General features: G+C 43.1%; 1 protein-coding gene across 1 annotated transcript in view; it reads left to right on the top strand.

Moving 5' to 3' along the window:
• The window catches only part of LOC311040306 (uncharacterized protein), a gene marked incomplete at its 5' end in the record, with an annotated part of 40,734 nt that extends 21,690 nt beyond the window's left edge, over positions 1–19,044 (top strand). Inside the window, 10 exons of the mRNA XM_084050507.1 lie at positions 81–147; positions 1,337–1,480; positions 1,778–1,854; positions 3,755–3,908; positions 4,030–4,113; positions 5,839–6,179; positions 6,508–6,631; positions 17,118–17,351; positions 17,426–17,527; positions 17,805–19,044. Coding sequence (XP_083906633.1) covers positions 81–147; positions 1,337–1,480; positions 1,778–1,854; positions 3,755–3,908; positions 4,030–4,113; positions 5,839–6,179; positions 6,508–6,631; positions 17,118–17,351; positions 17,426–17,527; positions 17,805–18,754 — 2,277 coding nt within the window. The 3' untranslated portion in view covers positions 18,755–19,044. The remainder of the gene's footprint in view (positions 1–80; positions 148–1,336; positions 1,481–1,777; positions 1,855–3,754; positions 3,909–4,029; positions 4,114–5,838; positions 6,180–6,507; positions 6,632–17,117; positions 17,352–17,425; positions 17,528–17,804) is intronic.
• Positions 19,045–21,331: the final 2,287 nt, after the last annotated feature.

Below are 21,331 nucleotides of genomic sequence, written 5' to 3'. Positions count from 1 at the left end.
GTATATAGCACAATTTGATGTACTGTATTATTACCATTTTAATTTGTAATTACAAATAGGTTGCCCTTGTTTCATTTCAGACAGCAGCGTTGCTCAGTGCTTCACCCTCTCGCCTCGAGGAATGTGCACCACTGGAGTTTGAACAGGGTAATGCCAAAGAATGTATGTTGTAAAATCATACTGTGTATATAATGCATGATGTTAAATGCAGTTGTTTTTTTTACACTCATTAGTTGAACTGTGAGGTGAATTTGAAACTATTGTAATTAGGCTGTCTGTGTGTATGTATGTGAGTCACCCTGTCTGTAGCCTCGATCTCTAGGCTTTTATTTTCCTTCGCGTTTTGCTAAAAAATAAGAGCCTGGACGATTGGACCAAGCTGTTCACATTCTTGGCGTAGGAAGTGGGAGTCAACCTTTCATTTCCCCAACCAAATAGAGTGCAGTGGGCGTCGCTCCAAATGTTGTGACGTCAGGGCTCTCAATGCTGCACATTGGGGAGGAGGAGGGGCGCGGGGGGCGGGCGCACAGATCAGTGAACCAATTGTTTTCACCGGTTTTCACCGGAGATTTTGAATCCGCCCCTCTAGACCAGATATCAGACGCGCTGGGGCAGGCTACTCAGTCTGCATATTTGTCCACTAAAAGGGTCCTGGAAATAACAAACTTACACTAAATGACATTGCTGTAAAATGTGATAATTCATAAATGGTGCCAAGAAGCTCTGTAAAACTACTTTAATGAGGCTGTTTGTCGATCTACAGTGACTCAATATACACTGTATCATAATCAAATCAAACACGAGACTATAGACATTTAATATATTATCTCTAACTCATTTAGGCATTCAGTGTAATTTGGTCATCAGAGGTCATGGTCAATTATTAATGATTGCATACATAATTAATTGTACAACGATGAGACTCATTGCATTTCAATGCTAAAAAGTAATTCTCCTTTACTTCCTGACATTAACTATTCTAGGTGATATACAGTATATAATGTAAAATGACATCTAATCAGTGCTGGACATTTTCATTATATTGGACCTACCTTCACACAAATAAACACAATACTAGTCATCCCAAATGAATACATCTGGGTTGCATTGTTTCTCATGTGAGTTTTATAATTCCCTTGATATGTTTAGTATTACGTAAAGTAAGCAAGCTACCGAGACAAAATTCCTTGTATGTGCAAATGTACGGGCCAGTGAAATTCTGATTGCAAATCTAATCTTTTTTTTTTTAAGAAGCAGAAGAGGACAACCCCAACAATGATCTGTACAGATGAGGAACTATTTTATTTATGCATTATTTAATGTTCCATCCTCCCAGGTTCCTGGGTTCAGAGTCAGGGTACCATTCCATCCACAGCATCATCTCCTCAAAGCAAACCACAACAGAACTGCTCCAACAGAAAGACGTGCAGGAGGTCTGGGAGGAAGCTGTCACGACACAGGACTGAGGAGGACAAAGACGGTTTGTTTGTTATATTATCATTCAGATCTCAATTAAAATGTTCAGACATTTGGTTATTTATTTTGGCTAGTGATGCTATTCACTCTGCTAGCGATCTGGTTTAAAAATGATATGGAAATCGTCTCAGTGTATGTATGTGTGTTGACAAATAGTGCTCAACAGTGACCACTCGCTTATTGAACGGTTTAAAGGATTAGTTCAACAGGACTAGTCAAACCGGAGGCAGAGACATGGCTTTATTATCCATTGATTGATCTGAAACGTATTAATAACAACTGACTCTGATTCTGCACTTAGGAGGGCACAGCAACTTCGCCAAGCAGCCTCGGTGTCTGCCTGCTTCGCTTCACTCTGCTGTTGTTGCAGCAGCCATGGTGAGTGGAGCCGGGGAGTTACATTTTCGGGGACAGAACAGAAGCAGCCCTAGGCAGCAGCAAACATGTCTTTTATTTTAAAACATGTGGCATCTTCAACTAGGTTTTTTTTTTAATAATTTTTTTATTGGCCTAAAATATTGTCTATATACATACTGTACATTCATGTGACCATACCTCTGTATTACAAAAATACACTACTGGAATTTTCTTGGGCCAATGAATGGCCTATGAACATTCAACAGGACAGAGTGGGGTATGCTGCGGCGTATTGAGTTTTTGTAAAGGTGGTGTTATGTAATTTAATATACGAGAATAAACCGTTCTCTAGTTATTATAGCGACTACTTCACCCCCTTTCTCTCACTGAATGCCCTGGCCGCCCGAGACACACCTGACATAAACTAAAGGTAATGAGCAGACACACAGCAGGAGCTAATCAATCAATTACTGTAGGAAGTGGGACATCAAAACAGAGCATGGGAAAAACCAAACCAAAATAAGATCAACAAGCAAAATATTATGTATTTTGGCTCATACACTAGTTAATGCGTGCAACTTGTAGTTCAACTTGCATGACGGTTAGACATCAACTTCTTTCCTCATCAGAATATTCGACTTGAAGTTGCTTTGTTTTATCATTGTTGCAGACAGATCTCCCTTTACATTTGAAAAACATTGCGGAAGCCAAACTGGCTGATGCACGACCACATGCCTTGGTTTTACATGGGGTTTCTGCTGCACAGAGCAAGCACAATTGAATTTTGTTGCTTGGGATACGACAGCTTCTATGTCTGCTGTTAGATCCCCAAGCAAACTTAGGCTGCTCTTGGCACCTTGAACAGTTTCCCACATTTTCCCCTTGCCAATTCCATGGTGCATTGGAACTTGGACGCATCCAGTCACAGCATTCAGCTAGTAATAGTTGGAGGCACAGTTCTCCAAATGTGTTTACTGTAGCTCCTATGTGAATCAGGGCTCTTTCTTGGCGTGTCGGAATTGGGAGGCATGCGTTAATCCGACAGACCTTTTCTCCGACTATGTGGCATCCGCGTGCGGTTAGGGTGCGGGTTTGGTTCGGGTTTACTGTTTAATGTCGGAGCACTGCGCTGTCGGAGGAATGCGCTGTCGTACTAACGTATTGCTAGCCTGGGTGCCAGCCTGCTTCGCTACGTTCGGCGGATTTGTTTTTCTCTCTGCGCTTCTCAGTCTGGAATGCACCCGATTGACTCGTCTTTCAGAACTACACAGGAAGTACACAGGAACTACATATGTTACGTTCGGCAACGTCGTTGCTGATTGGATGTTGTTCAAACGAATGACGAATCAAAACGATCACACCGTTTTTTTTGTCCCGCCCCGCACCACAGACCAATCAGAAGCCACGGTAGGTTTGGAACCTTGGCTGCTGTGTCCCGCCTCCTGGAGATAGGAGGCATTCCAGACTGAGAAGCGGAGAGAGAAAAAAAGTCCGCCGAACGCAGCGAAGCAGGCTGGCACCCAGGCTAACGTATTGCACCCGTCGGAATTAATGTCATGGGGGCAGTGATTGGCTGTCATTATATTCTCTTATGTTCTTCATCCTTGCTATTTGTCAGAATTTGTCCTCCTATAGGATTAAACCCAACTCATCTCAGTTATCTACTGCAAGCTGTGTCATAGTTGAAATAGAATGAAATAATGGCTTTCATGGATACTATTTCACAGTCACCACAACTGTTTTCAGCCATTTGGTTTCTATAGAAACAGCATATGGCTTGTAATAAAGACCTAGTAGGCCTTGGCGTAACAAAAATGTTTTTTTTTAAATATTTTTCTTTGGCTTTAGTCCCTGGGTATTGCTCCGACAATTCAATGAGATTGGAATCTCCCTCAACCACCTGTCTCCCTTCTCCATGCAGGACCAACAGCTCTGTCCATCTCCTCAAAGCAAACCACAGCAGAACTGCTCCAACAGAAAGAGGTGCAGGAGGTCTAGGAGGAAGCTGTCACCACACAGGACTGAGGAGGACAAAGACAGACAGTCTGATCACAGCATTGAGGAAGAGGAGCAAAGTAATGAAGAATGGGCCCCTGAATCCTTTTGTCAATGTTGATATACAGTATGCCACTATTATAAGGCAACAGTTTTCTGGTTATTATTTATTGTATCCTATTATCTGTTATGTCTGCTTAGGTTCTTCTACTCAAGCTGAGCCTGACCCAGATGCATTGATGACCCAACCAGAACCATCATTGCATTCTCAAGTTGCTACTGCTGGTGAGGGAGAATGTGCACGTTTATTTTGTTTACTAAAACGTTTTAAATAATACATTTATATAGCGCTTTTCTAAATACTCAGTCATCATGTCCCATAGAATAAACGTAAATCATTGAGTGAAAACAACTCAATATGAATACTTTACCAAATAATGAAATCAGGAAAATGCCGGTCCAATTCAACAGAATGGAGGGGGGACCAGACCACCCCCTATAGGGACATTGAAGCTGCTTCCCCCTCCCTAACTGAAAAAAAAACAAGCTCTGAACTAAACTATAAACGAAAAGATAGAACTACCGGCCATCTCCAGGCCAAAGTAACTAAAATAAGATAACTGAAAAGGAAAGGCTTTCTAGCTTAAATAATCATTTACAGTTTGAGGTTGTTGCTGTGTCTGTGCCTTTCTACACAATGGCCAGGATGGCTTTTAAAGGAGTAGTCTGCAGCAATTAGGATTTGGGGAATCTGTTGCAGGTGTGCCATCCTGATGGGAAAAGGAGACAATGATTAGCACACATTATTTCTTTGCAAATAGAGCTCAACTGTGACCGCCCACTTTTTGAACGGCTTAAGTACCCTGAATTTTCCCTTTCATTTACTCCATCGACGTTTCAGAAACTTCTTATATCAAGTTCAAAAGCCTGGAAACAAGCCAACCCGCTATGTGATGAATCATGACCCTAAAACATTTGATTCAGATCAAAAAAGAGAAACCAATAAATGTGGTGGTACCGTACTGTGTACACATTTTAAGTGAAGGAACTACGCGTCCCATAAACCATTGCACATACCTTTTCAATGCTTCCAACCAAATGCTCGTTTGACTTTCAACTACAATGTATCTCTGGACTATGCTTACTTCTAGGTTACATCGTTTTTCATGTGAGTTTAACAATTACTTGCTATGCTTAGTGTGACGTAAATTAAGCAAGCCACCAAGTCAAAATTCCTTAGAGGTGCAAATGTACGTGCCAGTGATATTCTGATTGCAATTCTAATCTGTTTTAGTGCAAATGATTTATAAGAAAGCCACAGCAAGATGTGTACACAGGAGAAATTATTTTATTTATGAATAAGTCTTTAATGTTCCATCCTCCCAGATTCCTGGGTTCAGATTCAGTACCATTCCATCCACAGTGTCATCTCCTCAAACCAAAGCACAGCAGAACTGCTCCACTTACATCACAGTTTCCCAAAACTGTCTAAACACCATACATAGGGAAAACAATATTCACTGTTTGCTCAATGTTGTTATGACTAAGATATCTGCTGAATTGTTTTTCTCATGGTCAGATTAACACATCTGCAAAGTCAACTTTTTTTTAAAAACACATCCAGCGCTTTGTGTCCGAGTCATAGCACTGGTATTTATACTTGGCTCTGTAACATTTACGTGTCTGTTATGCAGGGGATCACTACTGCCCACTGCAGTTTCCTCTGGTACTGCTTTGTACACATCAGCTCTAGGGCTTTGTGCAATCGACGGATAGACATACATGTACACAGAGTACGGAGAGAGAGAGGCCCCGTCTGTATTCTGTATCCATACTTTATGTCGGGTATGAATGAGCATTAAAGGCCCATTCATACGAATAACGATACAGATGGGGTCTCTTTGTCCGTACTTAGCGTACATTTCTGTCTGTGGGCTGCACGAAGCACCCAGAGCCAGAATGAGAAAGAAAACTTCAACTCAACTTTAACCTCAACTTTATCATTTGCAGTTTTCAAGAACAACAATGCAAGAAGTTTTGAAGATACGCTCTGCAAGTTGGTCAGGAACTATGTACATCTTTATGATGCTACATCACCAGATTTGGCACTGCACAGCACAAACGACGTTTGCCAGAACAGCTGGGATGAGATCTCCAGCACTTTAAAATTAAGTGCGAAACAGTGTAAGAATAAATGGAGGGCCATACGCACTCGTTTCGTGAAAGCCCATAACAAAGTTCTGGAGAAGCAGAGAGATGCTGATCTGGCAATCATCCAACGCCTGGATTGGTTGAAACCATATGTTTCTCAGCGATCTACTGTGACAAATGATCCAAATGATGATGACATGGTAAGTGTCATATTATATTCAGACTAATCTTTGCTAATTGAAAGAATGTGTCCTCTAGTGAACCTACCTTATCTGTATACAGTAATCTAGTGCAAGCTGTGTGATATTTATGTCATTCAGAATGAAAGAATTGCTTTAATGGATTACATTTCAGTCACTAACTGTTCACTTGGCTTGTAACAAAGGCCCATAGGCCTTGGCCTAACAAACATGTTCAGTAGTGAGATTTCTTTATTTTATTTTATTTTGCTTTAGTCCCTGGGTATTGCTTTGATCCGATAATTCAACAAGGTATTAACTCCTTCAACCACCTGTCTCCATTCTCCAGGAACAACATCTCTCTCCATCATCACAAAGCAAACCACAGCAGAACTACCCCACCAGAAAGAGGTGCATGAGGTCTGGAAGGAAGCCGTCACTACACAAGACTGAGGGAGACAAAGTCACAAGAGGTCAGAAATCTCCCGCAGATCTTCACCAATGAAGCTGTGTTTGTACGCCCTGGCTGTGCAGTAGTCTGTCTGTCTGTCTGTCGGTTCAATATTTGTAAAACCCACACACAGACGTAAAGGGTGTTCAATAGCACTGATTTATAAAAAAAACTAGAAAATGTGCTCCTCGGAGGCGAGGTGGTAAAACTGTTCCTGATTAATTCTGTCTTACCTATTTATATTACATATTGTGATACTTCACGTGAAGCTTGACCAATGTTAGGTGTTCACAGGACGGACACACACACACACACGGACGGACAAAGTGAAAACATACTCTACACCATGCCTTCGGCCTGGCGGAGACCTTGGGTCCACTTTCTGACATCTTCTTTAAGAATGCGGCACCAGCTTCATCAACTTGAACGTCTTCTAGTTCTTTAAGTGATCTGTAGCGTCTCCTCTTACTGGTGTAATGTGCTCGTTGATGTTGTCTTTCATCTATTGAATACTGTGACCAGTGCCTTCTTTTCCTTTCGATGTTCTTTACAGACTCTTGTACTTTTTCTTCCAGAGAATGTAGCAATCTTTGCTGTGTCATGTTGTCAGCATTTGTGGCTCGTCTTCGTTTTTTGTCATTTAGGGATTCAAGTGCTCTTTGTCTCTGTTTCTTAGCTTTGGCCTTCTGCTGTCGGCGTTGCGCCTTTGCTTCTTCATGAGGTTTCAGACGATGATTTCCTGCTTCTTCAGTTTGCGTAATGAGAGTTAGTTGCATTGTGTGATCTCAGCTGTGATCTCTGTTTGTACTGGAAAGTACTGTTCCTGATTAATCCTGTCTTACCTATTTATATTACATATTGTCACGTGTCACTTGACCAATGTTAGCTTGATCCCGTTAGCTTGACCAATGTTACCTCACTTCCAAAAACATAAATGGTTTTTGGAAGTGACACACCTATTTATAGGATTTTATTTCGTCATGCGTCTCGCTAGCCAATCAAAAGCATTGGTGACAACATATTGTCACGTGTCACGTGAAGCTTGACCAATGTTAGCTTGGCTGGGGGGGGGGGGGACACACAGCGTGACGGGAACTAAAGTGTTTTTTTTTAAGTCCATACTGCTATTCATAGGGCTGCACATGTGTCATGTGTTTCGGTAGCCAATCACAGTCCTGAATTTGCAAAGTAAGCCAATCACATTACAGCTAGTGGTGATGACACTAGCTGTAATGTGATTGGCTGACTTTGCAAAAGTATAGATTTGTATTGACTGTGGAAGGGTTAGGGTTGTAGACTGCGTTGTAGACTATTGGCCAATCACGGTGCAGGATTGGTCAGTGTCCAAACCTCACTTATAGAAGGCGGTTACACCGCCCCAAATATATAAAAAAGTTGATTGTCGGGCAGCTGGTTTCTGCCCGACAGCAACGATATGTAATACTGTAAGAGTCACTGTGATAATACGATGTGAAACTTGTAGTATTATGACCTCAGGTTTTATTTTGTCCACCCATGACTGGAAGTCCAAAAACTCCCCCTCTCTTAACTCTCTCACTGCCAAGAATGACTTATGACGAGACATCGTCATAACGCCCTGGCTGCCAAGAACGACTTATGGCGACTTTTCTTTTTTTCACATAGAACCAGAGATAACGTGATCCGAAGATGTACTGCTTCATTCACTTCCTGGTTAACTTATTACTTAAAAATCCTTTATCTCGGCCCCTTTTTCTCGATGACGTCACCATCTCAGCTCGTCTCAGCTCATGTCCACTGTTTGGATATGTTCAGTGCAGATCTACAAGCTACTTGCAGATCCGCAAGTAGCTTCGGTTGCTTCTGTTGTGTTTTACAGACCTTTTTTGCTGGAGCAGGAGAAAATGCTTATGATTTTGGTAAATGAAATACACAGCATACACGCAGAGAACATCTGAGAGTTGATTACATGCATTCTTTCCATTTCTTGGTGTTTGAACGAGAGCCACACACACACGCCCGTCTGCATTTTGAGCAAACATGCAGCACTATGCAGCGATATACCATACAGTCTATGCAGACAAAATAGACTGTTTAATTTACCGTAAGTACCACCTCCTTTGCATTTGCGAAAGGGCCCCCGCCACCCCTGCTTGCAAGGCTTAACAGCCAACCAGAGAGCTCTACCCCCTTTCTGCCCCCTTGCTGCTATCGACGGTTGACAGCGACTGAGCTTGCTTGGTCGGCGAGCGACACCTCACTTCCAACACTGCATATACTGTAGCGACAGATGCTTTCCAAAACCACACTGTAGGTTTGGTTGGTTGGATCCTTAGTTTACATTACACTAAAATATGTATCTGAAAACATTTGAGGTGAGTAATAGGCTATGCAGTACCATAAGCATGCTTTGCACTGCCTCTCTCTCGCTCTCTCTGCCTCGCAGTGTGCATGCTGCGGACACAAGTCGTTTTACATCCCGGATGGCAGGCTGTGATTGGCTGTGACACCAGCAGCCTCAGTTTGACATGGATTTTCGCAATAAAGGCTGCAAAAAAAGCCTCATGATGTCTTTAAGACTTAACGCCAAGAGATCTAACATTTGTTTCCTACAGCAAGTTAATCGGAGTCCTTTTTCCTTGCAGTGCACGTCACCGCCATGGAGAGACCAATCCACAGGTGCAGCCTCTGTGACGCTGGGTTTAGCAGAAGGTTTGACATGATACGCCACATGGGAATCCACACGCGGCCCTTCCCCTGCGACCTTTGCGACAAGCGCTACCCATGCAAACGCACGCTGGCCCAGCACAGGCGCTTGCACACGGGCGAGCGGCCCTTCAAATGCACATACTGCGGACGTGGGTTCCGCACCTCGGGCACGCTGCGGGGACACGTGCACACGCACACGGGCGAACGGTGTTACAAGTGCCACATCTGTGGGAAGACGGCGATCCAGCAGCATTGTTACAGGAGACACATGCTCATGCACAAGGGGGAAAAGAACTACTTGTGCACCGAGTGCGGGATGGCATTTTTGACGTCCGGAGAGCTATTGACGCACACAAGATCCCACACTGGTGAAAGGCCGTACGCATGCAAGCTGTGTGGGAAGAGGTTCTCGAAGTCAGGCTCACTTACTATTCATGTGAGGATTCACACCCGGGAAAAACCTTATGGTTGCACTCTCTGTCCCAAAGCCTTCCCCTCCAGCGGTGCACGAAGCAGACACATGTTCATTCACTCCGACAAAAAACCTTTTGAGTGTTCTAAATGTGGCAAGGGGTTTGCACAAGGGTACACATGGAAGATGCATATTAAGAGTGACAAATGTAAAAAGTAGTAGTATAATACTACTACTACTGCTAATAATAATCTATAAATTAACTAAATCTCTGCACCGAGGATAACTCGGACACTGTGTGACCAATTGACCTCAAACTTGGCACCCAGAGGGTGTGTGCAGTGCCAAGTGGCAATTCGGTTGGACCAACTTGCATAACCGTGAATGTCTGCATCTGTCTGTCTGTGGGTCTGTGGAGGATGCACCAAATCTTTGTGTGTTTAGGGGGTGGTGTAAGCATCGAAAACTAATGTTAATTATATGTACTTATATTTTGCTAGTACATTTTGGTAGATTCTGGATTTTCATTTTGTATTTGTATTCCAATTTATATTATTATTATTAGTTTACAGAGATGCAAATAAATAGCCAAATAAAAAATGTCTGGCACGTCACATTTGTGATTACATATGATGTGCTCATTTGATTAAAATGTTTTAATGTGTTTAGTGCTGCGTTGAATGCCATTCTGTCATATACAGAGAATGTGGTCTGTGTGAATGTCATGGAAAACTGGAGATATTTCACTAAATACACTTTTTCTGTCAATGTGACACACACACACACACACACACACACACACACACACACACACACACACACAGTGTTGGTGACAGGTATAGAGAGTTATGATGGGTTGTTATGGTTTTTAATTGATTCATTGGTCATGCCATTCACAAAGAGGTCATGTGGTGTGGGTGCTACGTCAGTCAGGCAGTGGTAGTAAAGTCAGCTGTTCACCTGTGGGTTCTCATGAATGAAATGGAGAGGGGGTGAACGGGGGAAGTCAAACTTTGCTAACCGCACGGTTAGCAAAGTTTGGTATATCGGTAATAATAAGCACGGTATAGCTTATTATGATTCACTGTCATGATGTCGCTAAAATGAAAAGCTTTTAAACTTTAATAAAATGAACAAACGCAGTACCTTGGAACAGTGATTTTAATGACAAGCAGCGCGTCTGGCAAGTAAGCTTTCCCCCCGAAAGGTGCTTTCTGAAAGAAAGGACGGTTCAAATACCATGCAAAAACAGGTCAAAACAATGAGCTTGGTGGCCTTGTGGATTGGATAACTCCAAATAAAAGTCATGGGTTCAAATCACATTATGGGTATGCTATTTTAATTTGACGCTTTCTGATAAAAATACTTTTTTTCTCCGAGCTGGAAAAATAACATTGTACTGGGCACTGCGCAGGGAATCCTAGATGTAGCGCCTTGTCTATAATTACTGGAGTCGTTTATGTTTTGTTCGCTTAAATGAGCCAATGATCTTGGAAGTTCGATCGGTGAAAGTCAAACGCTCTCCCTCTAAACACCTTGGAACGGAGGAGGGGAGGCTCCACTCGTCAACAATAGAAACGCCATCAACACGTCCACTTGCTAAATGTAAATTCACCGGACAATCACCATGTCCATTCACACATTCACACATTTGGGCTCAATTGGACTGACTTAAAGGAGAATTTTGGACTAAAGTTTTATTACCTTTTCTATGATGTTATGATATCTTAGGATGAATGGTACAGTAGAAAAATGTCATAACTCCACCCCTGGTCCGCCAGAGCTTAAAAGGTGTGCGGATAGGCCTTAGGTTAGATCACATATTTTAATAGCTTTTTTTTATTTATTTTTGTGAGAGATCTGACGTTCTTAGTGACAGAACACTGTCAAAAAAAAAAAAAAGTCTCGCTAGACGAGATTGAAATCTCGAGATTTCAGTCTCATCTAGCGAGACTAAAGGTCCTTACACACCGGGGCGATTTTTTCGTGCGAATAATACGTTTTTTTTAAAAACCTTATAAAGTCAATGGCTCCGTACATGGAGCAAAAAAGCGAAAAAGCGAAGCGAAAAAACGTCTTTTAATTATTCGGAACGAGTCCAAATTTTGCGTATATTCGCTATATTCGCCGGTATGTAAGGACCTTTAGTTGTTTTTTTTTGCATAGTGTTCTGTCACAACATACATACAGTACATACAATACAACATCAGCTTCAACAGTTAAAAGGGCATGGACAAGTACCGGTAATACATATTCTCAATGACGTTGAGACCCTCAAAGCTTGCTTCTTGCTTCTTCTCTCTGAGGTCACCAGCCTCAGCACCTATTTGATGTCCTCGCCGTCAATGAAGGCACAGAAAGCCATCAGGTGCTATGACAGAACAACAATACATTTTATAGATTTACAAAATAATGCTTTCTTTTTTTGTAAACTCAAGTCTCAAGTCATGATCAAGAATAATGCCAATGGATTCATCCATTCATCCAGGTCTCAGGAATTTGCATCAATCATTTTACAAATTAGGACTATATACAGACTTGATTGACCCATCTATCTCAATGAATACCAGTCATTTCGCCCATTTCGCAGTTCGCCCAAAAAGTCGGACATTTCGCCCAGACATTTCGCCCATTTCGCGGACATTTCGCCCGCTACAGTTAATAATATATAGTGAAGCTAGCTGGCCGTTTGTGTGAGAGAATGAGAGAGGGTTAGGGTTAGATAAAAGCTCTCTCTGTGTGTGTGTGTGTGTGTGTGTGTGTGTGTGTGTGTGTGTGTGTGTGTGTGTGTGTGTGTGTGTGTGTGTGTGTGTGTGTGTGTGTGTGTGTGTGTGTGTGTGTGTGTGTGTGTGTGTGTGTGTGTGTGTGTGTGTGAGACGCAGTCAGTGGGGCAAACGCAGTCCCCACGAAAAATATGTACGATTCTGTCCCTATCGGTACATAACTCGGACGGCGCGTAGTCGACTAGCAGACCATCGGCTGGTCGTTGCGAGCGCCTCCGTCATAGTCCAAAACTATACTTTATCGGCGAAAAAAGTAGTCCGCGGATGACTGAAAATTCCCCTCTTAAATAAAGCCATTTATAATGAATCTCGCACAACTGATTGATTATATATTTATAATGAATGTCGGGCGAAATGTCTGGGCGAAATGTCTGGGGGTGGGCGAAATGTCCGGGTGAAACGTCTGGGGGTGGGCGAAATGTCCGCTCAAAAAATGCGAAATGGATTTAGGGCGAAATGTCTGGTTACCATCTCAATGGCTGTGCTTGAATAAGGTGTCATTCTCACTCATAACTGGACGAGGTGTGAGCTTGTAGATCGTGTGGGGAGGGGGGGGGGGGTCAAGGTGGTCAATCCAGGTGTTGGTAGGTGTTGGAGGGGGGTTCTGATACTTAGTAGAGATCAAGGAATGAGAGAGAATGTAGTGAGTTATGCTATTATATTATATTGTGTCCAAGTCCCCACCTCTGGTTAGTACTGTGGTTACTTCAAAACAAACCAATTCTATTTTTTTTGTCCTTTTCTTATTTAAGTAGAAACCATACCACAGCAGCGGAAAAGGAGACGAATGGAGCAGATCACAGATGCTGTGCCGGCTACAGTACCAGAACCCGAAGCTGTGCTGGCCACGGCACTGGAACCCGAAGCTGTGCCTGCCACAGTACCAGAACCCGAAGCTGTGCCTGCCACAGTACCAGAACCCGAAGCTGTGCCTGCCACAGTACCAGAACCCGAAGCTGTGCTGGCCACGGTACTGGAACCCGAAGCTGTGCCTGCCGCAGTAGCTGAACCCGAGGAAGCTGAAGTAACTGAAGCTGAAGCTGAACCAGCCATTGTACCAGAGCCTGCAGGAGCACAAGCGGATGAACTTCAGTATACCGTCATAGAGGGCGGTACAACGCGTGGTGGCATGCTGCTGGTTGACAGCGATGGTTTCCGATACGTCTGTAGGGGCACAGGAAGCGGGAGAACATCATGGCGCTGCCATTTACGAGGAAAGACGAAGCAATGCCCTGCTACAGTTAAGCAAGTTGGAAACGTTTACACACCAGGACCACATCACCACAACCATGAGGGAACCCCTGGCGTTGAAACTAAGATCAACATCTTCAAAAAGGTCAAGGAACTCTCTCTGGCGAATGTCTACAGATCAGCTGAAGTCATCGTGGAGAGTGTGGTGAGGCAGGACTTGCACGAAGATGCGATGTGTAGTGTCAATCAAAGCAATATGGCCAGAGCTGCGAATAAACACCGCCAGAAATATGTACTTTTTTGAAACTAACTTTTTCTTCTATTATTATTATTACAGTTCAGATACATTTGGCACTATTATACAGTTATGTCATAATAACTGTGTTGTCCTGTTCTCTTTTATTTTGTCAATAAACTGATATATTCCTACATTTGACCTCTTTTGTTGTGTTGCTTTCATATGGATCTCTTGTTGTGTGAGTCAGTTTGATTGATTGATTGATTGAGGTTTTTATTATCAGTTTGCATAGGAAAAGGTACAATTTCATGACAGTACAATTCACTGGTACAAGGTCAACTAAAAGGATAAACACCACAAGAAAGCTTCTAGGCTTGTTTCAATTGGGGTCCTTAAAAGGAAGACACACACACACACACAGACAGACAGACAGACAGACAGACAGACAGCTTTTATCTAACCCTAACCCTCTCTCATTCTCTCACACAAACGGCCAGCTAGCTTCACTATCTATTATTAACTGTAGCGGGCGGAATCTCCCCGAAATGGGCGAAATCTCTGAAAAATGGGCGAAATCTCAGACTTTTTGGGCGAAATCTCTGGATGAAATCTCCGACTTTTTGGGCGAACGTCCGGCCGGGCGAAAGGTCTGGTATTCTTCCCCTCTGCAAGTAAACTGAAAAGACACATGTTCATTCACTTTGAGAAAAAACCTTTTGAATGTTTTAAATGTGGCAAGGGGTTCACGCAAGAGGAGAATACCCATTGAAATTGCACATTCGGACAGGCAAATGTAAAAAGTAGTATACTACGAAGGAGAATACAGGAAAGGTGGGCAGTGGGCACCAGGGAAATCTGGGCACCATCTATTTGGGAAGACTGGGCACTACAGAAGGGAGGGCACTTAGACGTGTGGGCACTTTGGGTGGAGAAAAGTGGGCACTAGAGAAGAGTGGATACCAAGCAGACTGGACACCTTTTAGTAAAACTAGGCGTAACCCTTACCCTAAACTCAGTAAAAGCCCAGATTTCCTTAGTGCCCACTCTTCCGAGGTACCCAGTTTTCCCGGTGCCCACTCTGTTTTGGTGCCCAGATTTCCCTACTGCCCACTTTTCTCCCCCCAAAGTGGCCACTCTTCCAGAATCAGCTAAGTTTGCATTCGTTTACGGGCTAAAAGAGTGACTTTGTGAGCTTCTTCACTGTACAATGAGGAGCATATTTTGAGTGATCCATTTCTAAAGAATGGAGCAACAATTTTTCACACAGCATCCGCTGTGCCATTATCATGCTTTAATAGAGCTGTGTTTCCTAAACATCACCACTGTAGAACTCTTAGTTGAAACAGTTACCTTTAACACCAATCCCTTTGAAGATCTCTCAAGTGACTACAACCAAGAATGATTTATCACTGAATGCAAGAACCACGGGTTGCAACCAATGCAAGTCCCGGGTAAGACATTAAACTTATGGATTGCAGCTTTAAAGGCTATGTGGACGTCCTGGCTGCTGTTGTCTATAGTGTATTCTTAGCCCATAGGCTGCCAGAACATGGTGCCCATCAATCACATCAGTCAATGTTTATTTTATTGATCTGTTCTAGTTTTTGTTGCTTTTGGTTATTTTTGTTTGTTTTCCAGTCCATTCTCCTGTTTTAGTTGTCTATGAAATTATGTAAAGGGCTTTGAGATTTTGCACAGAAAATAAATGTATTGGGAATAGGATAAGCTTATTAGTAAGTTTAGTAGAAAGAAAAAGGATTTCTACACTTAAGCTATGTTTACAGGACTATATTTCAGTATTTCGTCAGGTAAATTACAGTACATTTTGACTCTTTGGTGAAGTAAGGCAGACACAGGAAACCTGATGAAGATATAAGCCAATCATGGCTTTTTCTTATCACCTTTTCTATTCCTCTATTCTGACTGGACTAATTTGGCTCTTTTTCAGAGATGTATTGGGTAGGTCTAGATAAGAGAGAGGGAGATTGATGGGATATGAAAAAAGACCATATTTGTGTTTTGATCCAACTCGTGAATGGGTTAGCCTGGGATCGATAACATTTTCGGGTTTCTGATCCGGTCTGGAGTGGAAATAACTTTACGTCATCAGGTGGCCGGAACCATAGTTATAATTTATCGTTATAATATATCGGCCGGAACCAAGTGGTCCTATATGGGCCTGCGGGGGGGATCGGCAGTTGTGGAAAGTCCTTGTGCAGTGGTAAACGTCTGTGTCTGAAGAGTGCAAACTGACTGTGAGAAGTGGACTGACTAACTACTCAAATGGCAGGTGTGGGGAATTGGGCAGGTGTGGGGTATTTGGCAAATGAAGCTTAGGCTGGGGTTATCATGGCAATCAATTGGCTCATTTGGGCCACAGCCAGAGCCTTTTCTGGTGGTTCTGGACAACCGCCTATCCGACTGAGTCGACTCCGGGCACTGCACTCACTGGGGTCGTCCGCGACGTGTGTGCTGAATTTGAAGGCGGACTTACACTTATTTACTCAAATCTTACACTTATTGTAAGATTTGGAATGTAAGGCACAGCTTACCAAATACCTGTGCGTGCATTGGCCCTTCTCATGCACGCACTGCACTGCGGGTTCCGCTTAGTACCGCAATTCGGTTCCTATGCAGGGGCGTGCTGGGACCAAAATTCAGCTCTGGGATTTTCCAACATTTTTCAATTAAAAAAAAAAAACATGCTGCAGTTGTCTTGGGTGGCCCACCGGCCGTCTGGCGGCCCGTAAATACCGCGGCCGTTCTGGAATTTTCCCGAATTTCCCAGTGGCCAGCACGTCCCTGTTCCTATGGAAACAAAACAAACACTGCAATAATTGGACCTGGTCCGAAGCCGACCGAGGAGAATTGGAACCGGTCAGAAATGGACCCGACCGGGTCTCTAGAACTGTACTGGACCTGATTCACGGGCTTCATTATATATCCTTTTTTTCCCACCATATTGAGACTGGCCGTCTGAGTGTCACCTCCCCCACCCCTCCTTTGCTGTAGCTCCGGTGGGCCGGTTGCAGACAGAGTACATTTTTGGCGACTTGTATGTGTAAATGTATGAGCCAGTGAAATTCTGATTGCAATTTTAATATTTTTAGATGTAGAAGGAAAGTCACAGCAATGATCTGTAAACAGGAGCATGTATTTTATTCATGACTAACTCTTTAATGTTCCATCCTCCCAGGCGCCTGGGCTCAGAGTCAGGGTACCATTCCATCCACATCATCATCTCCTCAAACCAAACCACAGCAGAACTGCTCCAACAGAAAGAGGTGCAGGAGGTCTGGGAGGAAGCTGTCACCACACAGGACTGAGGAGGACAAAGATGAATGGTCTGAGCACACCATTGAGGAAGAGGGGCAAAGTGATGAAGAATGGCTTCCGGAAAACTGCCGTATGCTGTCAATGCTGAAATACAGTATGTCAATATTATAAGGCAGTGGTTTTCTGGTTATTATTTATTGTATCTTATTATCTCTTATGTCTGTTTAGCTCCTTCTACTAGAGCTGAGCCTGACCCAGCTGCATGGATGACCCAACCAGAAACAACATCACATTCTCAAGCTGCTCCTACTGCTTCTGATAAGGAAAAATGTATGTTTCAGAAAGGCATTATTTATGATATATTTAGAGTTGGGGACGATCCGTACAGGTTTTGGGTCCTATACATAAGTAATTCACCACATCACCGATCCACGTTCCGATAAAATATACTGGTATAGGCTAAAATAGCCTATACCTACATGCAGCCTTGAGACTGCATCTGCAACTACAGAGGAGTGGTGCCAGTGTGAACACACAACACAGCATTAACACCTGATTCCTAAAGCACGTCATAATTCCTTATTTTTTTTCATGTAATGTCTTTCAGTCGTTGATCTCAACACACCACCGGGGCTGCACGAATGCTCTCAGTGTTCGTTCTGTCACAGCCAAGAAGAGGGTCTTCTGCAACACATCAGACAGGAGCACACCGCCAGAGAGCCTAGCACTGCAGCCGACTCAGCACACAAACACAACTATTTCCTTCATTCTGACATCACAGCCATGAAGAGACCAATCCACAGGTGCAGCCACTGTGGCGTTGAGTCTACCAAACGTGGTTTTATAACGTCTCACATGAGAATCCACACCCTGCCCTTCCACTGCGACCATTGTGACAAGCGCTTCGCGCAAAAAGCACAGCTGATCAACCATCGCCGATTGCACACGGGCGAGCGGCCGTTGCCCTTCCACTGCGACCATTGTGACAAGCGCTTCGCGCAAAAAGCACAGCTGATCAACCATCGCCGATTGCACACGGGCGAGCGGCCGTTCTTGTGCACATACTGTGGCCGTGGGTTCCGCACCTCGAGCACGCTGTGGGGACACGTGCACACGCACACGGGCGAACGGTGTTACAAGTGCCACATATGTGGGAAGACTTTTATCCAGCACCAGTGTCACAGGAGACACATGCTCATGCACAAGGGGGAAAAGAACTACTTGTGCACGGAGTGTGGGAAGGCATTTTTAGCATCTGGAGAGCTGAGGCTGCACATGAGAAGCCACACTGGTGAAAGGCCGTACACATGCAAGCTGTGTGGGAAGGGGTTCAGTGCCAGTTCTTACCTTACCGTTCACATGAGGTCTCACACTGGGGAAAAACCTTACCGTTGCACTCTCTGCCCCAAAGCCTTCTCCACCACAAAAGACCTCAAAAGACACACGTTTATTCACTACGACAACAAACCTTTTGAGTGTTTCAAATGTGGCAAGGGGTTCATTCACAAGTGGAATTTGAAAATTCACATTCGGCCATGCAAAGGTAAAAAGAAGTAGTATAATACTTCTACTACTACTACTAATACTTATAGTTAAAGCAATAGGACTCTTTGGTAGAGGTTTGGATTGTGTAGTTACCTTGTTGTGTCGTACTATTTGAAAGTCGAAGGTAATCGGTGACAAAGCTACACCCACTTTTTTTCCAATTCATTTTGGTGGGGACATTTCAAATGTAAAAAAAAATAACAACCCCCCCCCCGAAAATAGCCAATCTACAAGCTCACCACCACCTACATTTTTTGGGTCGATCAAACTAATTGATTTAGTCAATTATTGAAAGAAAAAACTCACACACACTGTCTTCAAATGCAAGAAAAAAAGGTTTAATGGAATCTATTCCATTAATTGAATAATCTTATACCAAGTTTGTTTTACACTTTATTGTTTATGTATCCTTTTTTTTTATATATATATAATTGACTAAAGATAACCTGATGAAGGTCTACTAGACCAAAATGGTATCAATCAATTGAATAATTACTAAGAAATTAAAGATAGAGCTTCCCTAATGATTGGTATCTTGCAACTTTGTGCACATCTGGACATTTTAATAGAGAACCCGCTACATAATGCTGTCTAGCTTTCCAAGGGCACCACAGACTTTGCAGTCAGGTACCTAGAATAGAAGTATATTGATCATTTATTTCACTTTGCTGTAAGCCTCAAACACAACGAGCCAATAGGCAGAAATCATCTAAAGTATTACACACCCAATTTGATACTTACCAAATCAAAAGGTTTTGAAGTGAAATTCCTTCGCAGTTAGCATATTGTATATAACCATCAGACCCCTGGAGCTTGTTCAGAAAGCTGCGGCTCGTCTGGTGTTCAACCGCCCCAAGTTCTCTCACACAACTATCCTTCTCCGTTCCCTGCACTGGCTCCCCGTAGCGGCTCGCATTCAGTTTAAAACCCTGGTGCTAGCCTATAGGGCAGTGAAAGGAACAGCTCCCTCTTACCTCCGGGTATTGGTCAATGCCCACAACCCTACCCGACCACTCCGGTCTGCCACCAAGGGGCGACTGACTCCCCCGCCACTCAATGGTCCTTCTGGTCGATCGACACGGTCACGACTTTTTTCTGTTCTGGCCCCACAGTGGTGGAATGTACTTCCCACTGATGTCAGGACAGCAGAGTCACTGCCCATCTTTCGCCGCAGGCTGAAAACCCACCTCTTCAGGAAACACTACCCTTCCTCTTTGCCTGGCCTACTTGTTGTTAACTAGTTGTACGAATGCTTGTTTTATTGTTGAATTGTTTATTGGATCTTGTTTAGTCAATACAATTATTTGTTTTTAGCTCCTGCTCATTTGACTTAGCTATTTTGTCTCATCTGTTTAAGGAAATAGGTAGCTGATATATTGCACTTTTACCTTAGCGCTAGGTATGCTCTTGGTTGCTTGTTATTGCAGAAAATGCACTTATAACCTCTGGTGATTAGTAGCTTTCGTTCCCTACCTTTGTTGATTGCACTTATTGTAAGTCGCTTTGGATAAAAGCGTCTGCTAAATGACTGTAATGTAACCATGATTTGTCATGTGACAGGGACGTGCACAGATAGACTCTAGGTGGTGCTAGAGCACCTGCCCTTTGCCCTCTTGACCAGAAGTGCCCTTTTGAAAAAAGTTTACAGCAGGGGTCTTCAACAGGGGGTCCGGGACCCCCTAGGGGGTCCTCAGAGTTACTACAGGGGGGTCCGCCAATTCTTTATGTGATATGATTTTTCTTCTTACCATAACCACTCGAAACCTACCATCCCTTTTCTGAGGAGAACTTTAGCCAAAAATAGCAGATCTACAAGCCCACAACGCCTCGCAGTTTTGGCAAAGAGTTATATGTGTAGAGGGAAAAAAGAGCAGACCAAGTCAACAAAAAAAAGTATAATTTACTTGAGCACCTGCCCCTCAAAATGTCTGTGCACGCCACTGCATGTGGACATCCTGGCTGCTGCTGCTGACTAATACCTATAGTGTCTTATACAAGCCCATAGGCTGGGCACCATAGGCTACATGGTGCTCCATCAATCACACCAGTTAACAATGTTTATTTTAAGGATCTGTTCTAGTTTTTGTTTGCACTTGGTTTTTTTTTTTTTTTTTTTACAGTCTATTTTCCTGTTTTAGCTGTCTATGAAATTATGTAAAAGGATTTGAGAGAAAATAAATGTTTTAGGATAAGATAAGCTAACTGCAGCAGACTAATAAAATAGTTCTCTTTTCCCATCACCACGAAAGTAAAAAGACAATATTTTAGTATTTTTTCAGGTAAATTGCAGTACATTCTGACTCTTTGATTATGAAAGCCTTGTTTGAGGACTTGATTTTATTCTTTATAGGCTACTCGACCTTTATTTTGAAAAATAAGAAGACCCGGAAGTGTTACTGGCTGCCAATGGAGATGTAAACAAACAACGAATGTTTGAGTTCTGATCCTCCACGTGTCAAACTAAATATGACCTTTTTAATCAAAGACGCAAACAACATATGTGTTGTGTCTCCAGGACAATGTTCAGTGTGACAGACATTAGCATCATGCTAACTAGCTGCTGTTACTTCCACCAATAGCTTCTACTGT

This window comes from Gymnoscopelus microlampas (genome assembly GCF_963454915.1).
Source record: "Gymnoscopelus microlampas genome assembly, chromosome: 23".
NCBI classification, from domain to species: Eukaryota; Metazoa; Chordata; class Actinopteri; order Myctophiformes; family Myctophidae; genus Gymnoscopelus; species Gymnoscopelus microlampas.
This window is presented reverse-complemented; position numbering and strand designations above follow the sequence as displayed.